Below are 18,661 nucleotides of genomic sequence, written 5' to 3'. Positions count from 1 at the left end.
TTTTTGGTTATGGATAAAGTTAAGTGCATATTAAATGCATATTTTTGTATTTCTACATGTGAAAATTATTGCAACAGCATGCACTAAATAAATATTTTTCAATTTCACAAAAGTCTAAACTGTCCTTAAAAATATGCAGTAAAAATGAGAAGAAAAAAAATCTAAGAAGCAAAGACTAGTAAATATTTAGCAAATTTGTTTGTTATCAATCTCCTGTTTTTGTGAGTGGTTCATATGGCTTCATTGTACTGCTGATTTTGTAGACAGTTTATAGCCTAAGAAGATTTAACCTATTATTATAGCATGTAATTTCATTTGAACATACTAGTAACTTTACCTCTAAAAGGAAATGATCAAACACCAGATCCAGAACTCCTAAAAATAGAGTTAACATTGCTATTGCAGAGACACAGAATCACAGAGTGGCTGAAGTTGAAAGACACCTCTTAGTCCAGCTCCCCTGTTCAGAGCAGGGTTGGTGAGATGCACATTGTCCAGGATTATGTCCTGTCACGTTTTGAGTATCTCCAAGGATTGAGACTCCACCACCTCTCTGGGCAACCTGTTCCAGTGTTAGGCCACCCACAGGTGTCTTCTTGTATTAAGATGGAATTTTGTGGTTTTTATAGTAGAATCATAGAATATGCTGAGTTGGAAGGGACCCATCAGGATCATCAAGTCCAACTCCTGTCCCTGTGTGGGGCACCCTAGAATCACACCATGTGCCTGAGAGCATCATCCAAATGCTTCCTGAACTCAGGCAGGCTTGGTTCTGTGACCACTTCCCTGGGGAACTTGTTCCAGTGCTCAAGCACCCTCTGGGTGAAAAACCTTTTCCTGATATCCAACCTAAACCTCCCCTGATTCAGCTTCCTGCCATTTCCCCAAATCCTGTCATTGGTCACAAAAGTGAAGACATCAGTACCTGCCCCATCTCCTCCCCTCGTGAGGAAGCCATGAACTGCAATGAGGTTACTCCTCAGCCTCCTCTTCTCCAAGCTGAGGAATTCAAGTGACTTTAGCTGCTCCTCATAAATCATCCCTTCCAGACCTTTCACCATCCTTGTGGTTCTTCTTTGTGCCCATTGCCTTTTTGTCTGTTGGTGGATTTTCATTGCCTCCCATCAGGTATTTATACACATTGATCAGCTCCCGAGCTACCTTTTCTCATAACAAAGAGGTTTCAGTCTTGTAACCATATTTGTGGCCCTGCACTGGACTTGTTCCAGTGGAGTCCATTTCTCTCTTGTACTGGGCAGCCCAGCAATAGACCCAGAACACCAGGGCTGAGTAGAAAGGAAGGATCATCTCTCTCAACCTGCTGGCAATGCTCTGTCTAATGCAGCCCAGGGTGCTGTTTGCCTTCTTTGACATGACAGTGTATTTCTGGGCTGCAGTCAGCTGTTTACTGGAAGCCCAAAGGCCTTTCTCAGTAGAGCTGCTGTTTTTCCCAGGACACAGGACTTGGTATTTCGTCTTGCTGAACTTCATGAGATTCCTCTCAGTGTAATTCTCCCTGCTGTCAAGGTCCCTCTGAATGGCAGCACAGCCATATAGTATATTGGCAGTTCCTCCCACTTTTTTATCACCTGTGTACCTCCTGAGGGTGTGCTCTGTCCCTGGGTCCATTTCTTTAATGCAGATGTTAAATGATTTTGACTCAGTATCAACTGCTGTGATACCCCACTAGTGACTTGCCTCCAACAGAACTTTCTTTGTCCTCCATGGGTCTGGAGGTGGTTTCATCACATTCCCAGGGGCTGAGGTGAGGGTGACTGATCAGTTCTTGCCCTCCTGGAAGACCAGAGTGACACTTTCTTCCAGCATACAGGAATATCTCCCAGTTGCCATAACCTTTCAAAGATAATTGAAAGTGGCTTCACAACAGCATCTGTCAACTCATTCAGCACTTCTGGCTGCATCCCATCAGGATTTATACACCTTCAGAAATATGAGCTTGAAAAGACCATCTCCTTACATGTTCCACCAGGGATGTTTTGGACACTCAATATGAAGCAGATTTCAAGAAAAGGCCAACTATGCCTACAAAGAAAATCTGTTTCCCTGGTCAGTGATGGTGGTGTCCTCATGTCAGTCTAGCATCTTCTTGAAGAACTCCCTCATATAGAATAGTCTCCTGTTAGCATAGTCTATGTTAAATCTCAGTTCTCATAACCAGTGAAAGAGACAGAAAAGTACATTTGGCACCATGATGAAAATATGACATGGCTTAGGAAGAAAATCTCTCCTGTGTCAGATGAATTTGCGTTGTGGGCTTTTTTTTTAATACCAGCAGCAGCTGCAGCTAAATCAGAGCAGAATCCATGTGCACAGTAAAGTGAGTGGCCACCCTCCACCAGTGCTGACATCTCTCTACCTCAGCTCCCTTAGTGTCCAACTGAAATATTCATGGCCCAGAGGGTATTTTCAGGTTTATATATTTAAAACCATACAAGGTGGAACAAACTGACAAATTATACCTAGGACAGCTTCACAGTATCCAACTTTTTCATTCAAAATGAGTCCATTTCTTCTCTGATGAGTTTAGTGTATTCTGATTCAAATTTCATTGAAACCCAGGATTGTCAGCTGCTAGCTCAATATGCTACACTTAGCTTCCTTTTAAACTCACACTGTATTTTTATTTGATTCTAGTGCTCCTGGGGATAAAAAGTGTTGAAACAAAATGGATTTTAGCTGATTTGATTTTCCATCCTGTATATTTTTATAAACTCAGAAATGACCAAGCAAGAATGCACTAGAGTAGAATATAAATTCTCCTGTGGGATAAAAATAGTTCAAATAGAAGACATCAGAGGACAAAGAAAACCAAATGCCCTTTAAGTTCTGAATGCTATGTTTCTGAAGCTGATAAAACATTACATTCTTAAAAAGTTACTTCCTACAATTTGGAAGATTAACTCAGCATTTCCTTAAAAAAAAAGGTACTAAGATTTGATTTGTAGCAATGTTACACCTAGGAAAAAAAAAAAAAAAAAAAAAAGTAATTAAGATGTCTAACTTAACAAACAGAAGCATGCTAAAGAATAAAAGCATATATCCTGAATTATAATTTTTCTTTACTATGAATTATTTATTTTTTTAGAAATCAACAGCTGATAAGCAGTTTTATGATCCCTGAATAGATGCAACCTGTCCTACTGTCTTGCCATTTATTCTGAAATTGTTCTCCTCCATTGAGGGGAAAAAGTAAATGAGGAAATTTAGCTTGTAATTCACTCTACTATAATAACTATAACCATGACATGGCAGAGCCCATCACTGCTAAAGTGATCATAACAGTTCTGCTCCAATTTTTCCACATAATCAGTTATTCAGTTACTTTTGCAAGCAAGAAGCCAATCTGACAATCAGGAGATGAAATGCCTTGACTATGTAAGTAACCTGAAGCCTTTCAAATGTAATCTCAAAGCCTAACACACACTACATACATATAGGACACAGAAAACATGAAGGAATCTTTACAAAGGAAATTTTTCCTTTAATATGGTTTCTTTCAGCATTATTAAAGCTAAAAGTGCTTGAAAAGACATATATGCTTAGGTTGTGGAGCCTCAGCCAAGCCTGTTTGTAAACTATCAATATGGTATTATCTCTATCAGTTAATTTCTGAACAACATACATTAGATATATACAAAAATAAAAGGTTGAATAACCTGTGTTCTTTACCAAAAGCTCTTTCAGGTAATGGAGACTCACAGGAGTTCTCCTTGCCAGCAGCAAATAGTTACTATAAAGTAAATCTCTATTGTGTTGTAAAGCAGCATAGTATTTTAAAGGCAAATGTCCTCCACTGACCAAAAAAAAAAAAAAAAAGAAAAAAAAAGAAAAAAAAAAGAAAAAAGAAAAGAAGAAGAAAAAAAGAAGTTTAAACCAGAAAGATTATAACAGATGTATTATGATATTACAAAACACCTAAAGCTTCCAGATATGAGCAGGCAGACCTTGTAGCTCGGGAGGAAAAAAATATGGATTCCTTCTATGGTCATACAAAAAGCAACATGCCTTCAAATATACTATGTAAATATTTAATAATATGTAGATTCAGAAAGTTGATAATTACTGCCTTTAGAGAGGGGAACAGTTTTTCATAGAGCGTAAGGCCAAAAGGAGTTCCTGCAGTCCATCCAGTCTCTAACTCTCAGAAGAATGGACAGTTTGAGTGTTTTGCTGAAAAGATGTGTTTTCCCATTCTTGAATTAATATTGTAATTCCCATCTCCACCATTTCACCACCACTGTATGATGTGTGGATAGTGGGTGTGGGTGAAACCTCAAGTCCAAACCTTGAGGTAGAAGTTCCTAGAACTTTTACGTCAAATAAGAACATCCCTCAACAATGCCAGTTAAGTGAATTCAGTTCGAACAGTAGATTTTAGTAGAACGCAAGCAAGAACAGCTTACTTTTTAACCTAATTTAGGAAGAAAGAACACAAAATAAACGCTGAAAAGGAGACAGTTAAATAAAACTTAAAAAAAATTAAACAAGTCTAGGGTTTTTATAGCAACACCAAACATGGGCTGGGAAGCTGAGCCAGAAGCAGTGCCCACCTTCTCAGGCATTCAGACTGAAACCCTTCTGGGTGGCAGGCTGCCCTGCCAGAGCCTGAGGGAGAGCAGGCTGTGGCTCTGGGAGAGGAGTAGCTATGGCTGCTGCTGAAACTGATGAAAATTGTCACTCTTAATCTGGATAATCAAAGCCAACCAAAATAAAACAATTTGCAGGTAAAAGCTAAGGAGAATAAAATTAATTTGAGTGGCATCGCTGTCTAGACAAATTAGTTTCACTGACTCCATTGCCCTATTTGTGAATTGGGGATACTACTACTTCTATTGCAGTCTCAGAAAGAAGATGAGATTAACTCATTCTATCTGGAACATGTGAGGAACTATAAAAGTACTAAGTAGCAATTATAGGGTTTTATTATGGGTTAATCTTGATAAAAAATGAAATAAAACTCTATAAGGCTTTAAATATATAAAGATTAAAATGAGAAAAGTATAGCACAACGGGGCATTGACATACAGCCCAGGCAATCTGACATTCATTGCACTCTCTACTTCAAGCAGTCCCCAAATAATTACTGTGTACCAGCATATCAGCTTGATAAATTGATTTTATTTTATTCATTGATTTGCCCATGTCTTAGTAACGTTATAATTACAGAATCTCACACCTGATAGTTGCAACACCAAAATGCATTCCCAGGAGCAGTACAGTCAGTGTTTTAAGAAAAAAAAAAAATCATTAAAACCATTAAATTGTCAGACTTCTCTTTGTAGAAAAATTATCTCCTCACAGAAAGAAGATATAAAAATTCATTTCTATCAATCCTCCCTTTTACCTCCTCCTGTATCTCATTGAACATACATGTCTCTGGTTACATATTTCACATCTGGTATGTCCTTTTGCTTTATGTTGAAATGTTTCAATAGCAGATTATATTTAGCAGTTTAGATTTCTGTTTTAAATGCTCCTTAGCTATAATTCTTCTCCCCTTAGCCACCCATCTCCTTGAGCCACATTTGCTAAGGAAAACCTGAATAAAATGGTCCCACAGTAAAATGAAGTATGTTACTTGCATTGTGATGGTGGTTTTTGTTTTTGTTTTGTTTTGTTTTTTTCCCTTGGATAACTATTTACATTTCCAGGTTATTAGAGAAAGACAACATTTGAACAGAATCACAACAGTTCAAGAACATCTTTGATTTAATGTCATGTCCAGGAATGCTAATACTCAATCATTAGATTAATATCTCTATGTGTTGTGTTTACATAGCAAACTTAAAACAACAAAAAAAGCCACGGTAAATGCTAGAGTCCCTGCAATAACCATGACACTTAGGTACTTAAACAATAATGTCTAATTCTCCTTCTAAGACCCATTCTTATTTCTGATAAAAAGAGCAATTGCTTAAAAATGTTCTGGTCTGACCTCAATTCTGAACTTCAGAAGCACAAAAGGACAGACAAGTCTTTATACATGTATTAGTCAGCTCTTTCAGCAGGCTATCAGAAGCCGAGATCAGAGATTATCAATACTTAAAAAGGCAAATTCTGCTGCAGATGTGAATGTTGAGCTCCCACTGAAATCAGCCATGTGGGTTCATACAAGAAAAAAACCGGCTTTAAATGAAATCTGTTCATCTAATAATAGCATGTTCTACCAAACTGGGCTGGAAGTAGGAAAGATTTTCACTTTTTACTGCTCACCCTTTTTTCTTCTTTTGAAAGAGGAATTCTTCTGCACTTACTGTCAGGGAAAAGTTAACAATATTATTTAACCCAAACGTCATTAGTCAAAGAGAAAATAGTTAATCTGTTCTATTAATAATTGTGTTAATTGTATTAGATCTGCTGTAAGTCAGGTGAAAACTGTTGTAGCTTTTTCCCAGATGCAAAATGGTCTACAAGACCACTAGACCAAGGTCTAATGTGTTTCTCACACTATTTGTTGAGATTCTCAAACAAGACAACTAAAGAATACTCATTTTTTGTTTGTTCTTTGCTAGCAGAGCAATATTAATATTTCTGTTTCTCACCTATGCTTCTGTTTCCCGATAAACAGTATGGTCAAGAGCAGTCTTCATTTTAAAAAGACTACTCTAAGATTTCACTTCTCATTTTCTTATTACGCCTATGTAAAAAAGATTTTGTAATCTCCCTTAAAATACGTAGCTTGATACAGACAAAAACCACATAGGTAATATAATCTCCATAAAACATTCACTATAATTAAAGTGGTGGCATCTAAAGATGAGATCAGAAATGCATAGCTTAATGCAAAAGGAGCCAGCAGAAGGAATGATGTTTCACTTCAAGTATTTAATATGGGTTTAGATACGGGCTACTGCCATAGTTATTGCCATAGCAAACTCCCCAATCTTATGTGACTGATTACACAGCAACTACATAATGCAGATGAGATTTTCAGATTAAATTTGTATCAGTTGCAAATACATATTAAATAATCACTTGTGAATATCTTTCTTTTCACGTGAGAAAACAAATTGATTCATAAACTGTTAAAATGAGATTAAGAGAGCACAGGACACAAACGAGTAACTTTCACCTCCTACGAGCTAAGTAGCATAGCAGAACTAACCTCAGCTGGTACAACAACGTGATGAAACATTTCACTGTTTTAAAATCAATTTCATATTTAAAACAAACCTTAGAAAATTTAACTTGCCTCCAATAGTGATAACAAAACAGCTCTAGTAAATTCTTTCTTGTACAAAACTCTGTTTTAAAAAAGGTAAAAAAAATATACCAGGTTGTGCAAACAATTATGTATTTAGCCAGCTGAAGTGTCTTTGATGTTTTGGAACATCTGGAAAGTTGACCTGTTAACAAACTCAAGAAACTTCAACTATTGTTTTCATCATAATACACTACACCAAGTTTTAAATTCACAAAAATGTTATATGTAATAAGGACATCAGCTGACTGTTAAAGTGTTCCACTGAATTTAAATAATAAAAAATAAGTTATAAGAAGTTTGCACAGAAAAAAAAGAAGTTATTACACAAACTAGAAATGTGAAACAGAAATAGGCTGAGCTTGGAATAATGCATGAAGATATCTAGGTGATGTGAAAAAATTACACAAAAAGTGGAACAAAAGTAATTATTTTCAGAATACCAGACAAGTTAATTTACTTCCAAATAGCAGTATTTTCCTGTTGATATAAATTCAGACCTCTATATGAAAAAAATACTTTTTTGTTGTTGTTTTTTCTAAAGAACATAGATTCTATTGGTATAGAAGGAGAATTAAAAAATACCTCAGAAGTCACTATATGTGTAATGTCATTTTACACTACAGACTGAATTGCATGAGCTCTGCTAGCTTAATTTAATGCATAGCTTAATTTTACATTGGGAAAAAATCAGGAAGAGCATAGGCATCATGTTACAATCTGACCACAATTTGCTTTAACTTTGCTTTAACCTGGATCTAGGGCTGCTATCGGTTTCTAGCTGGCTTCAGTTTCTGGTTATTACACACATTTTCCAGGTAGTTATTTCTGCCTAGTTTCTGTGAATCTCTTTAAAACTGATCTCTTTGTGTCCAGTATACATCTCCATTGCTAGGAGGGGATGAATGTGGACTATTGTATTTTTTTTAAGTGTAATTCATTAATTTTGCTATATGTGACACCTAATAATTCCTTACAAAAATATTTCTTTCTTCAGGGAAGATTTCTTTCTTCTTTGGGAAGATTTTTATTATTTTTATTTTTCTGTGAATGAGATCACAAATTAGAAATTCAACAACTAGCTTTGCTCTCAGATTCTCCACTGTAGGTATCTGTTAGCACAGTTCCCTCATAATAGCACTATAAGAATCCATTTTTCTGAAATAGCTCTTTTCAGCACAGCAGTAGTTGAATGGTATCATAATGAAGTAGGGAAGAATATTTAAGGCTTTTTTTTTTCCTGTCCATGTTCATTCATTGACTGGTAATTGAAGTTGCTGATTTAGTATTAGAGTGCTTGCAATAATATAGGATTTTAACCTTGCCAAATCTATTTTATTTCTTACTATGGCCGCATTTGAACACAATTGAAATTCAGTTAATTATCTTAAGGGGTTGTCTTCCTTTTTTGGTCTCATTTACAGAAGAGGTGACTAGGGACAAAAGGACTAAGTGCACACAGAAAGTCATTTTGGAGTAGATGATGACCAGATCAGTTAATTTCGGAGTTATGCATAATTGCAAACTGTTCAGTTTACAAATTAGAAGGAAGCTTTTGGTTGACACTTTCCAGTGGCCATTTGTTGGTGACATAAAATTGACTACAACTGTCAATTAAGCTGAAGAAAATGTGAAAAAAAATCATATAATTCAAGCCTGACATCTCAGAACAAAAGTGTTACCTATGCAGTATGGATGTGAATTTCTTATTGCTTTTTGATTCACAATTTTGTGGAAAATAATTAGTAGGAATTGTATTACATTTGTAAATAGGCTGAAACAAAATAATTTAAAAAGCTATTTACAGCCTTTGTGAATACACTTGTTACATTAAATACATTAAAATCCATAATCTATATGCAAAGTTCACAGCCTTCCCATATAACTGGTTTATTCATAACTGTACAAATAAATGTGCAACCACAACAACCAGTTCTTAAGAAGCAAGTGTAAGGCTTTTAAACTTCTCACACAAAAAATTCAAGATTTACATTACTAAATTCTGTTCTGCTTTTTACAGCTAACAATAATCATATTGAGTCAAGGTGCCCTCTTTAGGTGACAATGAAGGACAACAAATAATTCCAGAAGAGAATGGAGTTAATTGAAAATAGGACTATGTGACTCAGCTTTTATTTGGCAGTTGTTCTTAAGACATGCCCTTCTATTTTGAACTACAGAAACCACAGACACTACTGTCTGTTATTTTTTTATTTTATTTTGCAGTGGTTAAAAAAATGTATCAGAAAGGGATTATATCCACCATGAAGTCTAGTGGCTCTGCTGTACACTTACAGTGTCATGTATGGCAGAAAACTAAAAAAGCAGTTACGTGCCACTAGTGACATGGCAGAGTAAGTATGTTGGAGTAGCTAAACTACCTTTCGTAACAGATAAACCACACCATTAAAATTGCCTTCTCAGTCACAAAATTCTGTGCCCAACAACCCAAAATAGTGACTTCTGGTTAAAAAAAAAAAAAGTTTTTAGAGTGTGAGAGTACCAAAATCTAAGACTTACTAAGGGTACTAATTCCTATTAGTAGTTTTCAGCAGATGTCTACAGACAGACAACAAAATAGTGAGAAGGTATTAGCATGACATGTATTGATTGTTTCACACTAGCAGCATAACCGTTATTCAGATTTTGGCTGATATGGAGCAAAGGAGAGTCTTTCGGGAAGGAAGAGAGGCAAGCTGGTTCTGCTGTCCATTCCAGAAATGAGTCTTTGAATAAGACACCAAATGGATGACACAGGTATCAATTGGGTATCTATTGCACACCAGGAAAGGCTTAATATAGGCATTCTGATATCAGAAAAGGAGAATATTTTGTTAGTGATTGCAAGAAGAAGTCATATGTTGAATTTGCTGCAGAGAGAATTAGAAATCCCAGGTCATGTCTAAAATATCATCTAAGTTACAATCAAAATTATCAGCCAGTGGGTACTAGGGGACATTCAAGAAATGAATTTAGGCTTGAACTGAATTTAAGACAGTTAAGTAATGGCTTAGATTTTAATGAACAGAAAGGTATGCTTGGATGAGAGAGAAAGAATGTATGTTATTAAGAAAGTAAGCTATATTTTTTACTTCAGATAAGACCACTCAAGACAGAAGAAAAAAGTGAGAATAACAGAGGACAGCAGAGACCCCTGAAGAATATTTTAGCTATAGACAATCTGTAGTCTAGGTTGCATTCTCTGTGGTAGGTGTTTGAACCTATTTATCTTTTGTAAGTATACTCTTATCTCCTGTCCTCAGAATCAGACATGAATACCAATTGGTACGTTAATACAGATCAAGGACCTGAATTAATAATCCATTAATAAGGATAAAGGATCAGTTATTTTGTGTGAATTCCACATTCAACACCATAACCTTAAGAGTCCAGCCACTATAACTAAAAAGAAAGTGACAAATCACACCGGGAAACTCATTCTCTAGGGAGTTATTAATAAGTTTAGGTTTGGGAAGGCTACTGTGATCCTGATTAAGAGAAGGATTTGCAACAAAAGCAATCACACATAACCAATATTTCAAAGATCTGCTCAGAAGGTACTTGGGGTGCTTAGAAGTATAGAGCATAATAGCTATTTCCCCTCACACTGTAATAGCATCAGTCATGGAACCATAGAATTCCAAGTTGGAAGGGATCTCAAGGATTACCTGGTCCAACCTTCCTAGATACTATTACAATTGATATGCAAGGGCTCAGCACCCTGTCAAGCTGAGAGTTAAAACTGTCCAATATGGGGAAATCTACCACTTCCTCTGGGAGACTATTCCAGTGTTTGACTGTCCTCATGGTGAAAAATTTACCTCTTGTAATCCAATTGAAATCTCCCCAATTGTGCCCATTACTCCTTGTCTTTTCCATGTGACTCCTTGTAAATAGGGAGTCTCCATCTTCTTGGCAGCCACCCTTTAAGTACTGGAACACAGCAATAAGGTCTCCCCAAAGCCTTCTTTTCTCAAAGCTGAACAAACCCAGTTTTTTCAGCCTCTCCTTATACAGCAGGTCCTCCAGCCTTCTGATCATCCTTGTGGCCCTTCTCTGGACCCTCTCCAGCCTGTCTTTATCCTTTTTGTAGAGCAGGGACCAAAACTTAATGCAATACTCCAGGTGTGGTCTGACAAGCACCGAGTAGAGCAGGATGAGTATCATTGTGATCCACATTATAAAAACCAAAGAGAGAATGAGAGAAGTATAATATATCAATTTGAGAATGTTTGGCTGACAATATATCTGTGAGTGAGCACAGGGAGGATCAAGCACAAAACCACGGATGAAATGCAAAGAGTAAATTTCTTCTCATTACCTCACCAACCTTAGGATCCCCAAAGCAGCACCCAGGCAGAGATATACAAGCAAGGACGCAGACACTGTGGAGCTTGGTCCTTGCTAGGTGATCATGGAACCTGCTGTTTTGAGCTGTATTATCAGGAATTCATGCAGGTGTAGTTTACCATTGTGCTTTGATTTTTCCCACAGCAACTCAGGAATCTCAAGTATGTTTGATAAGGTGCCTCTAGGTCTATCACAGGCCTATGTTATCTAAACACAGATGTTCTACTTGTCAAACACACAAGACTAAACAGCAATTAGTATGATACATGTGTTTTTCAGCACCTCAACTGCAAGGCACTTGAGCATGTTTACAGTTCTCCTTGCTAATCTTCTATTATTTTCCCACAGTATACATTATACAGAAAAAAGCCCTTGTTGTTTACTAATAACTCGTGTCTTCTTCAATAAATTTACCTTTTAATTCAAACATTTGCAAAGAAAAAGTATTTAACCTGTAAGCGAACTAATTAGTAAGAGGAGCAAGAAGAAAACTGTACTAAATAGGCATATGTTAAATCAGTTTATACAGGCCAAATAGCAGACATTGAAGGCATCTAAAATCTGCAGAGTTTAATAAAATGTCTGAGTGATTCTACCAATCTTGAATATTATAAGGCAAGTTTTAAATTGCACATTGGCAATTACACAACAGCTTTTAACTAATTTTCTGTCCTCATATGCATACAGCACTTCGGGGGATTACTGCAGTTTTACAGTTAAGGACTGGGCCTGTAAATGGGAAAGGTAACTAGGATTTAGGAGGATTTAGATCTCCACTTTACACTAGGAATTACATTCTTCGTTTCTGTAGCACATGCAAAGCAGACACTGCTGCTTACCTGGCTAGTGCTTTGAGTCAATTCTACATACTCTTTTTCATAAACGTTCCCATATTAGCTTTATTAATCTTAACACTTTCAGGCAATAGACTAGCAATTCTTTTAGTAACTAATTTCTTCTCAAAGCAATAGCTTTCTTTGCATTAACTATGGTCGTAATATTGCTATTGAAAATTTATTATTATGTAATTGTTAATGTCTTATGAAGAAAATACACATGCTTTACATTTTGTAGAAAGGCCTAGATTTGCTTTAATTTATTGTACAAAAGTAGTGAAAACATAATCTTTCTCTTCCAGCTTTGATAGCAGTGGAAATAAACCACAAAAAAATAGCCTATTGTGTTCTTATATTACCTAAGCCAATTATGATCACTTAGAAGGTGCTGAAAGCACAATATTGCCATGCTTGTGTATCTAGCAGACCGTTGCCAAATATAAAATGAAAAGTTACAACTTATAAGTATATTAATACATTTGGTATGTTTTTTTCATATACCATTTAGCTGATAATCTTACTGTATGGTCTTGTGATAGTCTAAATTAATAAATATTTTAAGTAAATATGGTAAAAGTAAGATAAAAATCAGGGGGTAGTGTGGAGAACTGGCTGCCACAAAAGAAATGTCTCTCAACCAAATTGACTGTGATAGACTCAAACAGAGGAAAAAAAAAAACAACAAACACGTAAGGAGAAAGGGCGACAACACTGGGGGGAGGGGCTGCGGGCAGGGGGTTACACAGTGAAGGAGAGGGACAGCCAGCCCCACCTTGCTGCGTTTACAGCCAGGACCCAGCCCTTGCAGGAACCGCACCTTGGGGCTGGGAGCTGAGCGGACAGAAAGACCGACCAATTGGTCATTGAGGGCCAGGGAGGGTTGTTGCCGCCTATTGTCCGCTGCTGCTGGAACAAAGGAGGGAGAAGAAACAAGATAGAAGAGGAATAATCTTTCTTTCTCTTTATCTTTTCTCTTTATCGAACGGGTACATTTGCATATCCAGTTCCCCCAGTCTTCAAAATCTTGTTGCAGCAAAGTGGTATTTTAACACATAGTCTCTGTGCCTGTGCCAGTGCCCGCGCATCTGGGCAGAGTTTTGTGCTGGTGTAGCCAGCAGGTCCCAAGTTAAGGACAGACCCACTGAGAAAGTAACACCAGCCAATGTGGGGCTATTCCTCCTCTAATTGAGGAGTAGGGACGACCCCGTGATTCCACTCGAGTTTTTCTAGCCCGGGTTGAACTCGGAAGCCCTCATATTAGGGCTTCAGAAGGAATCAGCAGACATTTACCAACTGATCGTACCTCTGGATTTTCACAAGTGTTAAGATTTCTGTTTAGTCATTCCTGTTACTAGAATTTCATTATGCCCTCTGTGACATTTATTTTTTTTTTAAGCCGTAACAGGATTCAGCACTGTAATTATGGAGTCAACCGTTATGGCTGCAGCTTTAAACAACTTGCCTTGTTTTCCAGCAATATCAGGAATTCAGCATTTTTGTTCAGAATATCTTCTACAAAATTACAAAAAGAAAAAAAGAAAATAATGGCTATAATAGAAGATACTTTCTGAGAATTTATAAATAGATGTCTTTTGTTCATTTATGAATTTAAATTAAGATAAACAAATTTTGCAGCTGTTTATCAGCTTCCAACTATTTAATTTGTTTTGCATAATATTTGTACAGGACACTCATTAAACCTTCTGTGTATTAAAACTCATGGAGTTGTTTTGTTTGTATTTTTTTTTTCTTTTTAATTGAACCACATTTGATTTTAAAGGCATTTTTTCCAGCCATTAGTCATTCTATTTCCTCTCCCTTAGATCTTAATGTTCTACTAGAGAAAATAACAGTCAGCTCAGGTCTCTTTCAAAATGACTGATTATTCCCATTTATGCGAATGGAACAGAGGCATTTTGTTCATATCAACATGGCAACTGCCTCTATCATGCTTTAGCTGAAGGAATCCTGTAGTATTTAAAAAGTCTGGCCATGGTAGTCATGCTGAAAGAGGAAGAGTTCTCGTGAGTTTCTCAATAAGCAATGACTTTATGAAACAACCCTTGAAAACAAATAAGCATTAAGTAGGAAATAATTGTTATTTTTAAAGAAGTATCTTACGTTATGAAGTCTAATTATCAAATAAGACAGACAGCCAATACTTCCATGGCAAAACAACAACAAAACCATACACTTTATACTATAAATTCTTCTCTAAAAGTATAGGCACAATTATATACTCATCATACTTACAGAAATATACTAAATAACAGAATTTTCTACATTTTTATATATATTCTCATCTCTATTTTGCTTTCTATAGTGTGAACTCTGCATCTCCTGAATTAATGGTGAGTATGCTGAAGTTATTTAGACAAACCTGGAGTGCTTTTTACATTAGCAATATATATTCTCAATGTTGATTTGATTCCGTTTTAATTGCAGAAGTTACAAAACTCTTCATTGGTACTCTTTAAAAAAAGTAAATCAATATTGATACAAAGCTATCAGTTTCTCATCTTAAAAGATAAATCCTGATTTGGAGATTCATATACCAAACAAGACAATTATTTCATACTCAGAAATACTTCTATAGTAACACATACCTTGACTTTTTCTAAGTGATCCTGCAGAGAGTCAATTAGCAGATCCCCCACAGGCTGCCAGGATGCCTTGAACACTTCAGCCTGACGTAGTTTCAAGTCCAGTTCATCCATAGCTTCTTGAAGGCCTTGCAGTCTTTCAAGAGCATCATCTATCTTCTTTTGCCAATCAGCAGACTGCAGATTCAGCTTGTCCCATTCAGTTTTGACCTCATCTACTTGTCTTTGGAGAAGTTTAGTGACATTTTGGGCCCTTTCCTCAGGTGACAGCTCTAAAGATGAAAGTCAAGAGGTTTTTAAGACATGTCTTAGAAGAAAAATAATTGCCATCTGAGTAAGTTCAAAGATCAGTAAGAAACTATTCATAACCAAAGACAACTGTGAAATTTATTTTATTAATGTATTCTCATTTGAAAATCTCTTAACAAATTTAAATCTTGCCACAATAGAGTTCACCAAAATATGCATTTGAGTACATAAAAGCATTTTCAAGCATGCAGAGCGTAGCTAAAATTTTATCAGCTGTGTCCTGATTCAGCAAAATAGTTCTGCACATACATAAATATTAATAATTTTGAATCTTTTGCTGCAATTGAGTGATTTGGGAGCTTCTGTAGTACCAAGACTACAAGTTGAATTTTAGGTTAAATAGCAGCTTTCAGACCTCAAATGGGCCTATAAGTCCTGGAGGTTTAAAGCCAGTTTCAAAATCCGCTTATAAATATGCATGTCTGTTTAGTGTCACAGTGTTCAGAAGGATTTCTAAGGGTTTCTTTCATCTATATTTTTAGCTTAGTGTCTGAATACTGACATTCAGCTTGTAGTGTAAAAGGAATGCTTTCACAGTGGCTGGCAGAATTTATTTAATCGTCGCTGATCATCGCTGATCTTTCCAGCAATGTGTTATTACCCTGCTCTTTCATCAATTACCTCTTGGTTCTGGGTAGAGCTTCTCCAGTCCCTCCACAGGCTGCTCTGCTAAGAAGATTCTCACAGTCTCAAGTGCACTCCTGATAACAGGTTCTTTTGTTTTCAGCTCCCTCTTGAAAGTCTGAGAGATGAAACAAAATTAATGTAAGTGGATATATGAACTCTATAATGAAATACTGAGTGCTAGCCCTTGTTTTCATCAGTTTAAGATCAAATTTTCCAACAGCAGCTTCCATGTGTGTATTACGAGTAGCAACAACAAAAAAACCAACAACAACAAAAAAAAGTAAAAGAGAGAATGAGCTTTTGCTTAACCTGAAATTACAACATATGCAAAGGAACTGCAAGCATGCTGCAAAGTATCCAAGGTTGCTGATAAACTTTTCACTGTGAGAGGGATCCCCTTTGTTGATTAACATCAGGGTCAATTCTGAAACTGAGTTGCAAGGGGCAAGGCTTCAGTTGGCTCTGTATTGGACCACATCGGCATAGCTAATGGCTCTTGAAAGCAAGAATGCAAAGGAAAATCCAGTATGTCTTGCTATTACCACTTAATTACTGCTGCTGGAAACTGTTCTATCATAAGGAAAAAAACCCCACAACCCAAAAAAAGGACCAATGGATATCGACATGGTAACCCCTAAGAAATTGTAACAAGAAAAATCCTGATATATTACATCATAACACTCTCTTCTAATAGTGATGTCGATGCATCTCTTCCAAAATTACTTGAACTGTAGAATCAAGGCCAAGGTGAAAATTGAGAAATACAAGCTAGCCTAGATGTAGGCATTCATGAGTAAGAACTAAAGGGCAGAAAGTAGTCCTTGTGAAATAGTTATTTCCTAGTTGCTTTAATCAGTATAATTTTCCATATCTTTACATGAACATTGCTCTGCGGTACATTCTGCTCCTGTTCACATGAACTGTATTTCCCCCTTTCATCTTTTCCTTTCCTGTCATGCTTTTTGACCCTGTCTCCTTTCTTGCCTTTTTTTTCTCTTTCCTGTTTGCATTTCTCTTTCTCCAGCAACAGCTCCTTTTACTATCTCTCTTCTATTCCCTGCTTTTAAAATGACGATGGATAAGATTCTTAAGGCTGGTCATTTAAATTTTGGTAGGCTACTGAAAGTACATACATCTTAGGGTTTTTTTGTGTTTCGCTGTTTTTGGGGGGAGGGCTAAACAAAATCTAAGATGCCATTAATCTGCTTCCAAATGTTCATTGCACAAAACTGCAAATGAAATCTGTGCTTTGGTTGCACATTGCGTCGAGTCTTTTGCATGTTGTATTGAATTTATCTAAATGGTCCTTACCACCATTTTAGTTCAACATTTTATTCTCTATTTACTAAACAATATTGAATGCATGCTGTTTTCAAGTAGCATGTAAATTAAAAGTGCAGATAGATATAGTGCAGTGTAACAAAAACCTGATGCTGCAAAAAAGAGAGTCATATGCCATGAGCAGAAAACAGATATCTTACTCCAGGGATTAGGAAAATATATAGGCTTCTTACATCGTAAATTAACAAATTGAGTTAAATTAACTATTGAACAAATTTTGGGTTTCTATGCAAACTAATTAAATATTATACATTAAATATTTAAAAGTTCATTACTCTTTGAATTATATTTGATATTAAATGTTCTGTACAGGAAATACCTAACAGAACTAATAACGAGAATCACACCCGCAGTTTATACTATGAGCACTCACAGGTTAAAAATTCTTAACACATTTCAAGAAAGTAAACTTAAGGAAATTACTACATTATTCTAGTATAAATATTTAAATAAACTTTTTTATTAGGCAGTGAAAAACTGACCATAATGTTTTTAACTGTGACTCAAGAAAACTCTTTAGCTAAATGTGATTTCTTGAAGGAAGCAACCAAGAAAAAAATGTTACTCTTGTGCCATGTACATAAGGACCATGGACCTTTTCACAGAGTGCATCTGATATCATAAGAGAATCTATTATTTTATCAATATCTGTGATCAATGTTTTAAACAATCATGTTGACCCTTAAGAAAAGTACTGTATATTAACAAGTACCATTGGACATTGTTCTGCATAAGCAGTGAGCCACTGTGTTGAATGTTTTTTTTTTCCAGCTTTTACATTCTGGATGTTGGAGCTGGTAAATGTGATTATGGTCTGTAAATCTTGACTTGTAGTATATGTCGCGAGCCGGTACCGGTGTTAAGATCTGTTTACAATTTTCATGGCCTTCCCCAGTTTTGATCTGCAGACTTCTACTGAGTGAATTAAAATATGTTTCAGTATAAGAAATTTAAGAAGGAAGGAATGAAAAAAACATGAGACTGAAGCAGTAGCACAGAAAAGCATTAAAAATAATGAATGCTGATTTCATACTATCCTAATCCAAAAAATGTTATTACTGTATGAGGATAAAGCTAGTTTTTCTGATTAAAGCTTTGTTGTAAAATATGTACACACTACCAGGAAAAGTGTAAGTAGCAATAAATGGCATTTTATCTTCTTTTGACAAAGAGAAAAAAAAAAAATATAAAAAAAACCCAAAACCAAAACAAATTCTACCTATCTAATCTATCTAGAGCCTTGACAAATATATCTTTATAATAAGTGGACCATCATTGAAAGCAGAATTAGCCTAAATGAATGTCTAATTTACAGGTAATGATTTAAGGCTAATTTCATTGAATTCCTTAACTTCTTTCACACTTCATGGTGA

General features: G+C 36.0%; 1 protein-coding gene across 7 annotated transcripts in view; it reads right to left on the bottom strand.

The window, feature by feature from the left end:
• Nucleotides 1-18,661, bottom strand: part of DMD (dystrophin) — a 1,087,789-nt gene that overhangs the window by 176,552 nt on the left and 892,576 nt on the right. For all 7 annotated transcript variants that reach the window (XM_051641663.1, XM_051641654.1, XM_051641680.1 and 4 more), the window contains 2 exons: nt 15,942-16,062; nt 15,015-15,283 (listed from right to left, as the gene is read on the bottom strand). In XM_051641663.1, the coding sequence (XP_051497623.1) occupies nt 15,015-15,283; nt 15,942-16,062 (390 nt within the window). The remainder of the gene's footprint in view (nt 1-15,014; nt 15,284-15,941; nt 16,063-18,661) is intronic.

The sequence above is a fragment of the Apus apus genome, chromosome 1 (genome assembly GCF_020740795.1).
Source record: "Apus apus isolate bApuApu2 chromosome 1, bApuApu2.pri.cur, whole genome shotgun sequence".
In the NCBI taxonomy this organism is placed as follows: Eukaryota; Metazoa; Chordata; class Aves; order Apodiformes; family Apodidae; genus Apus; species Apus apus.
This window is presented reverse-complemented; position numbering and strand designations above follow the sequence as displayed.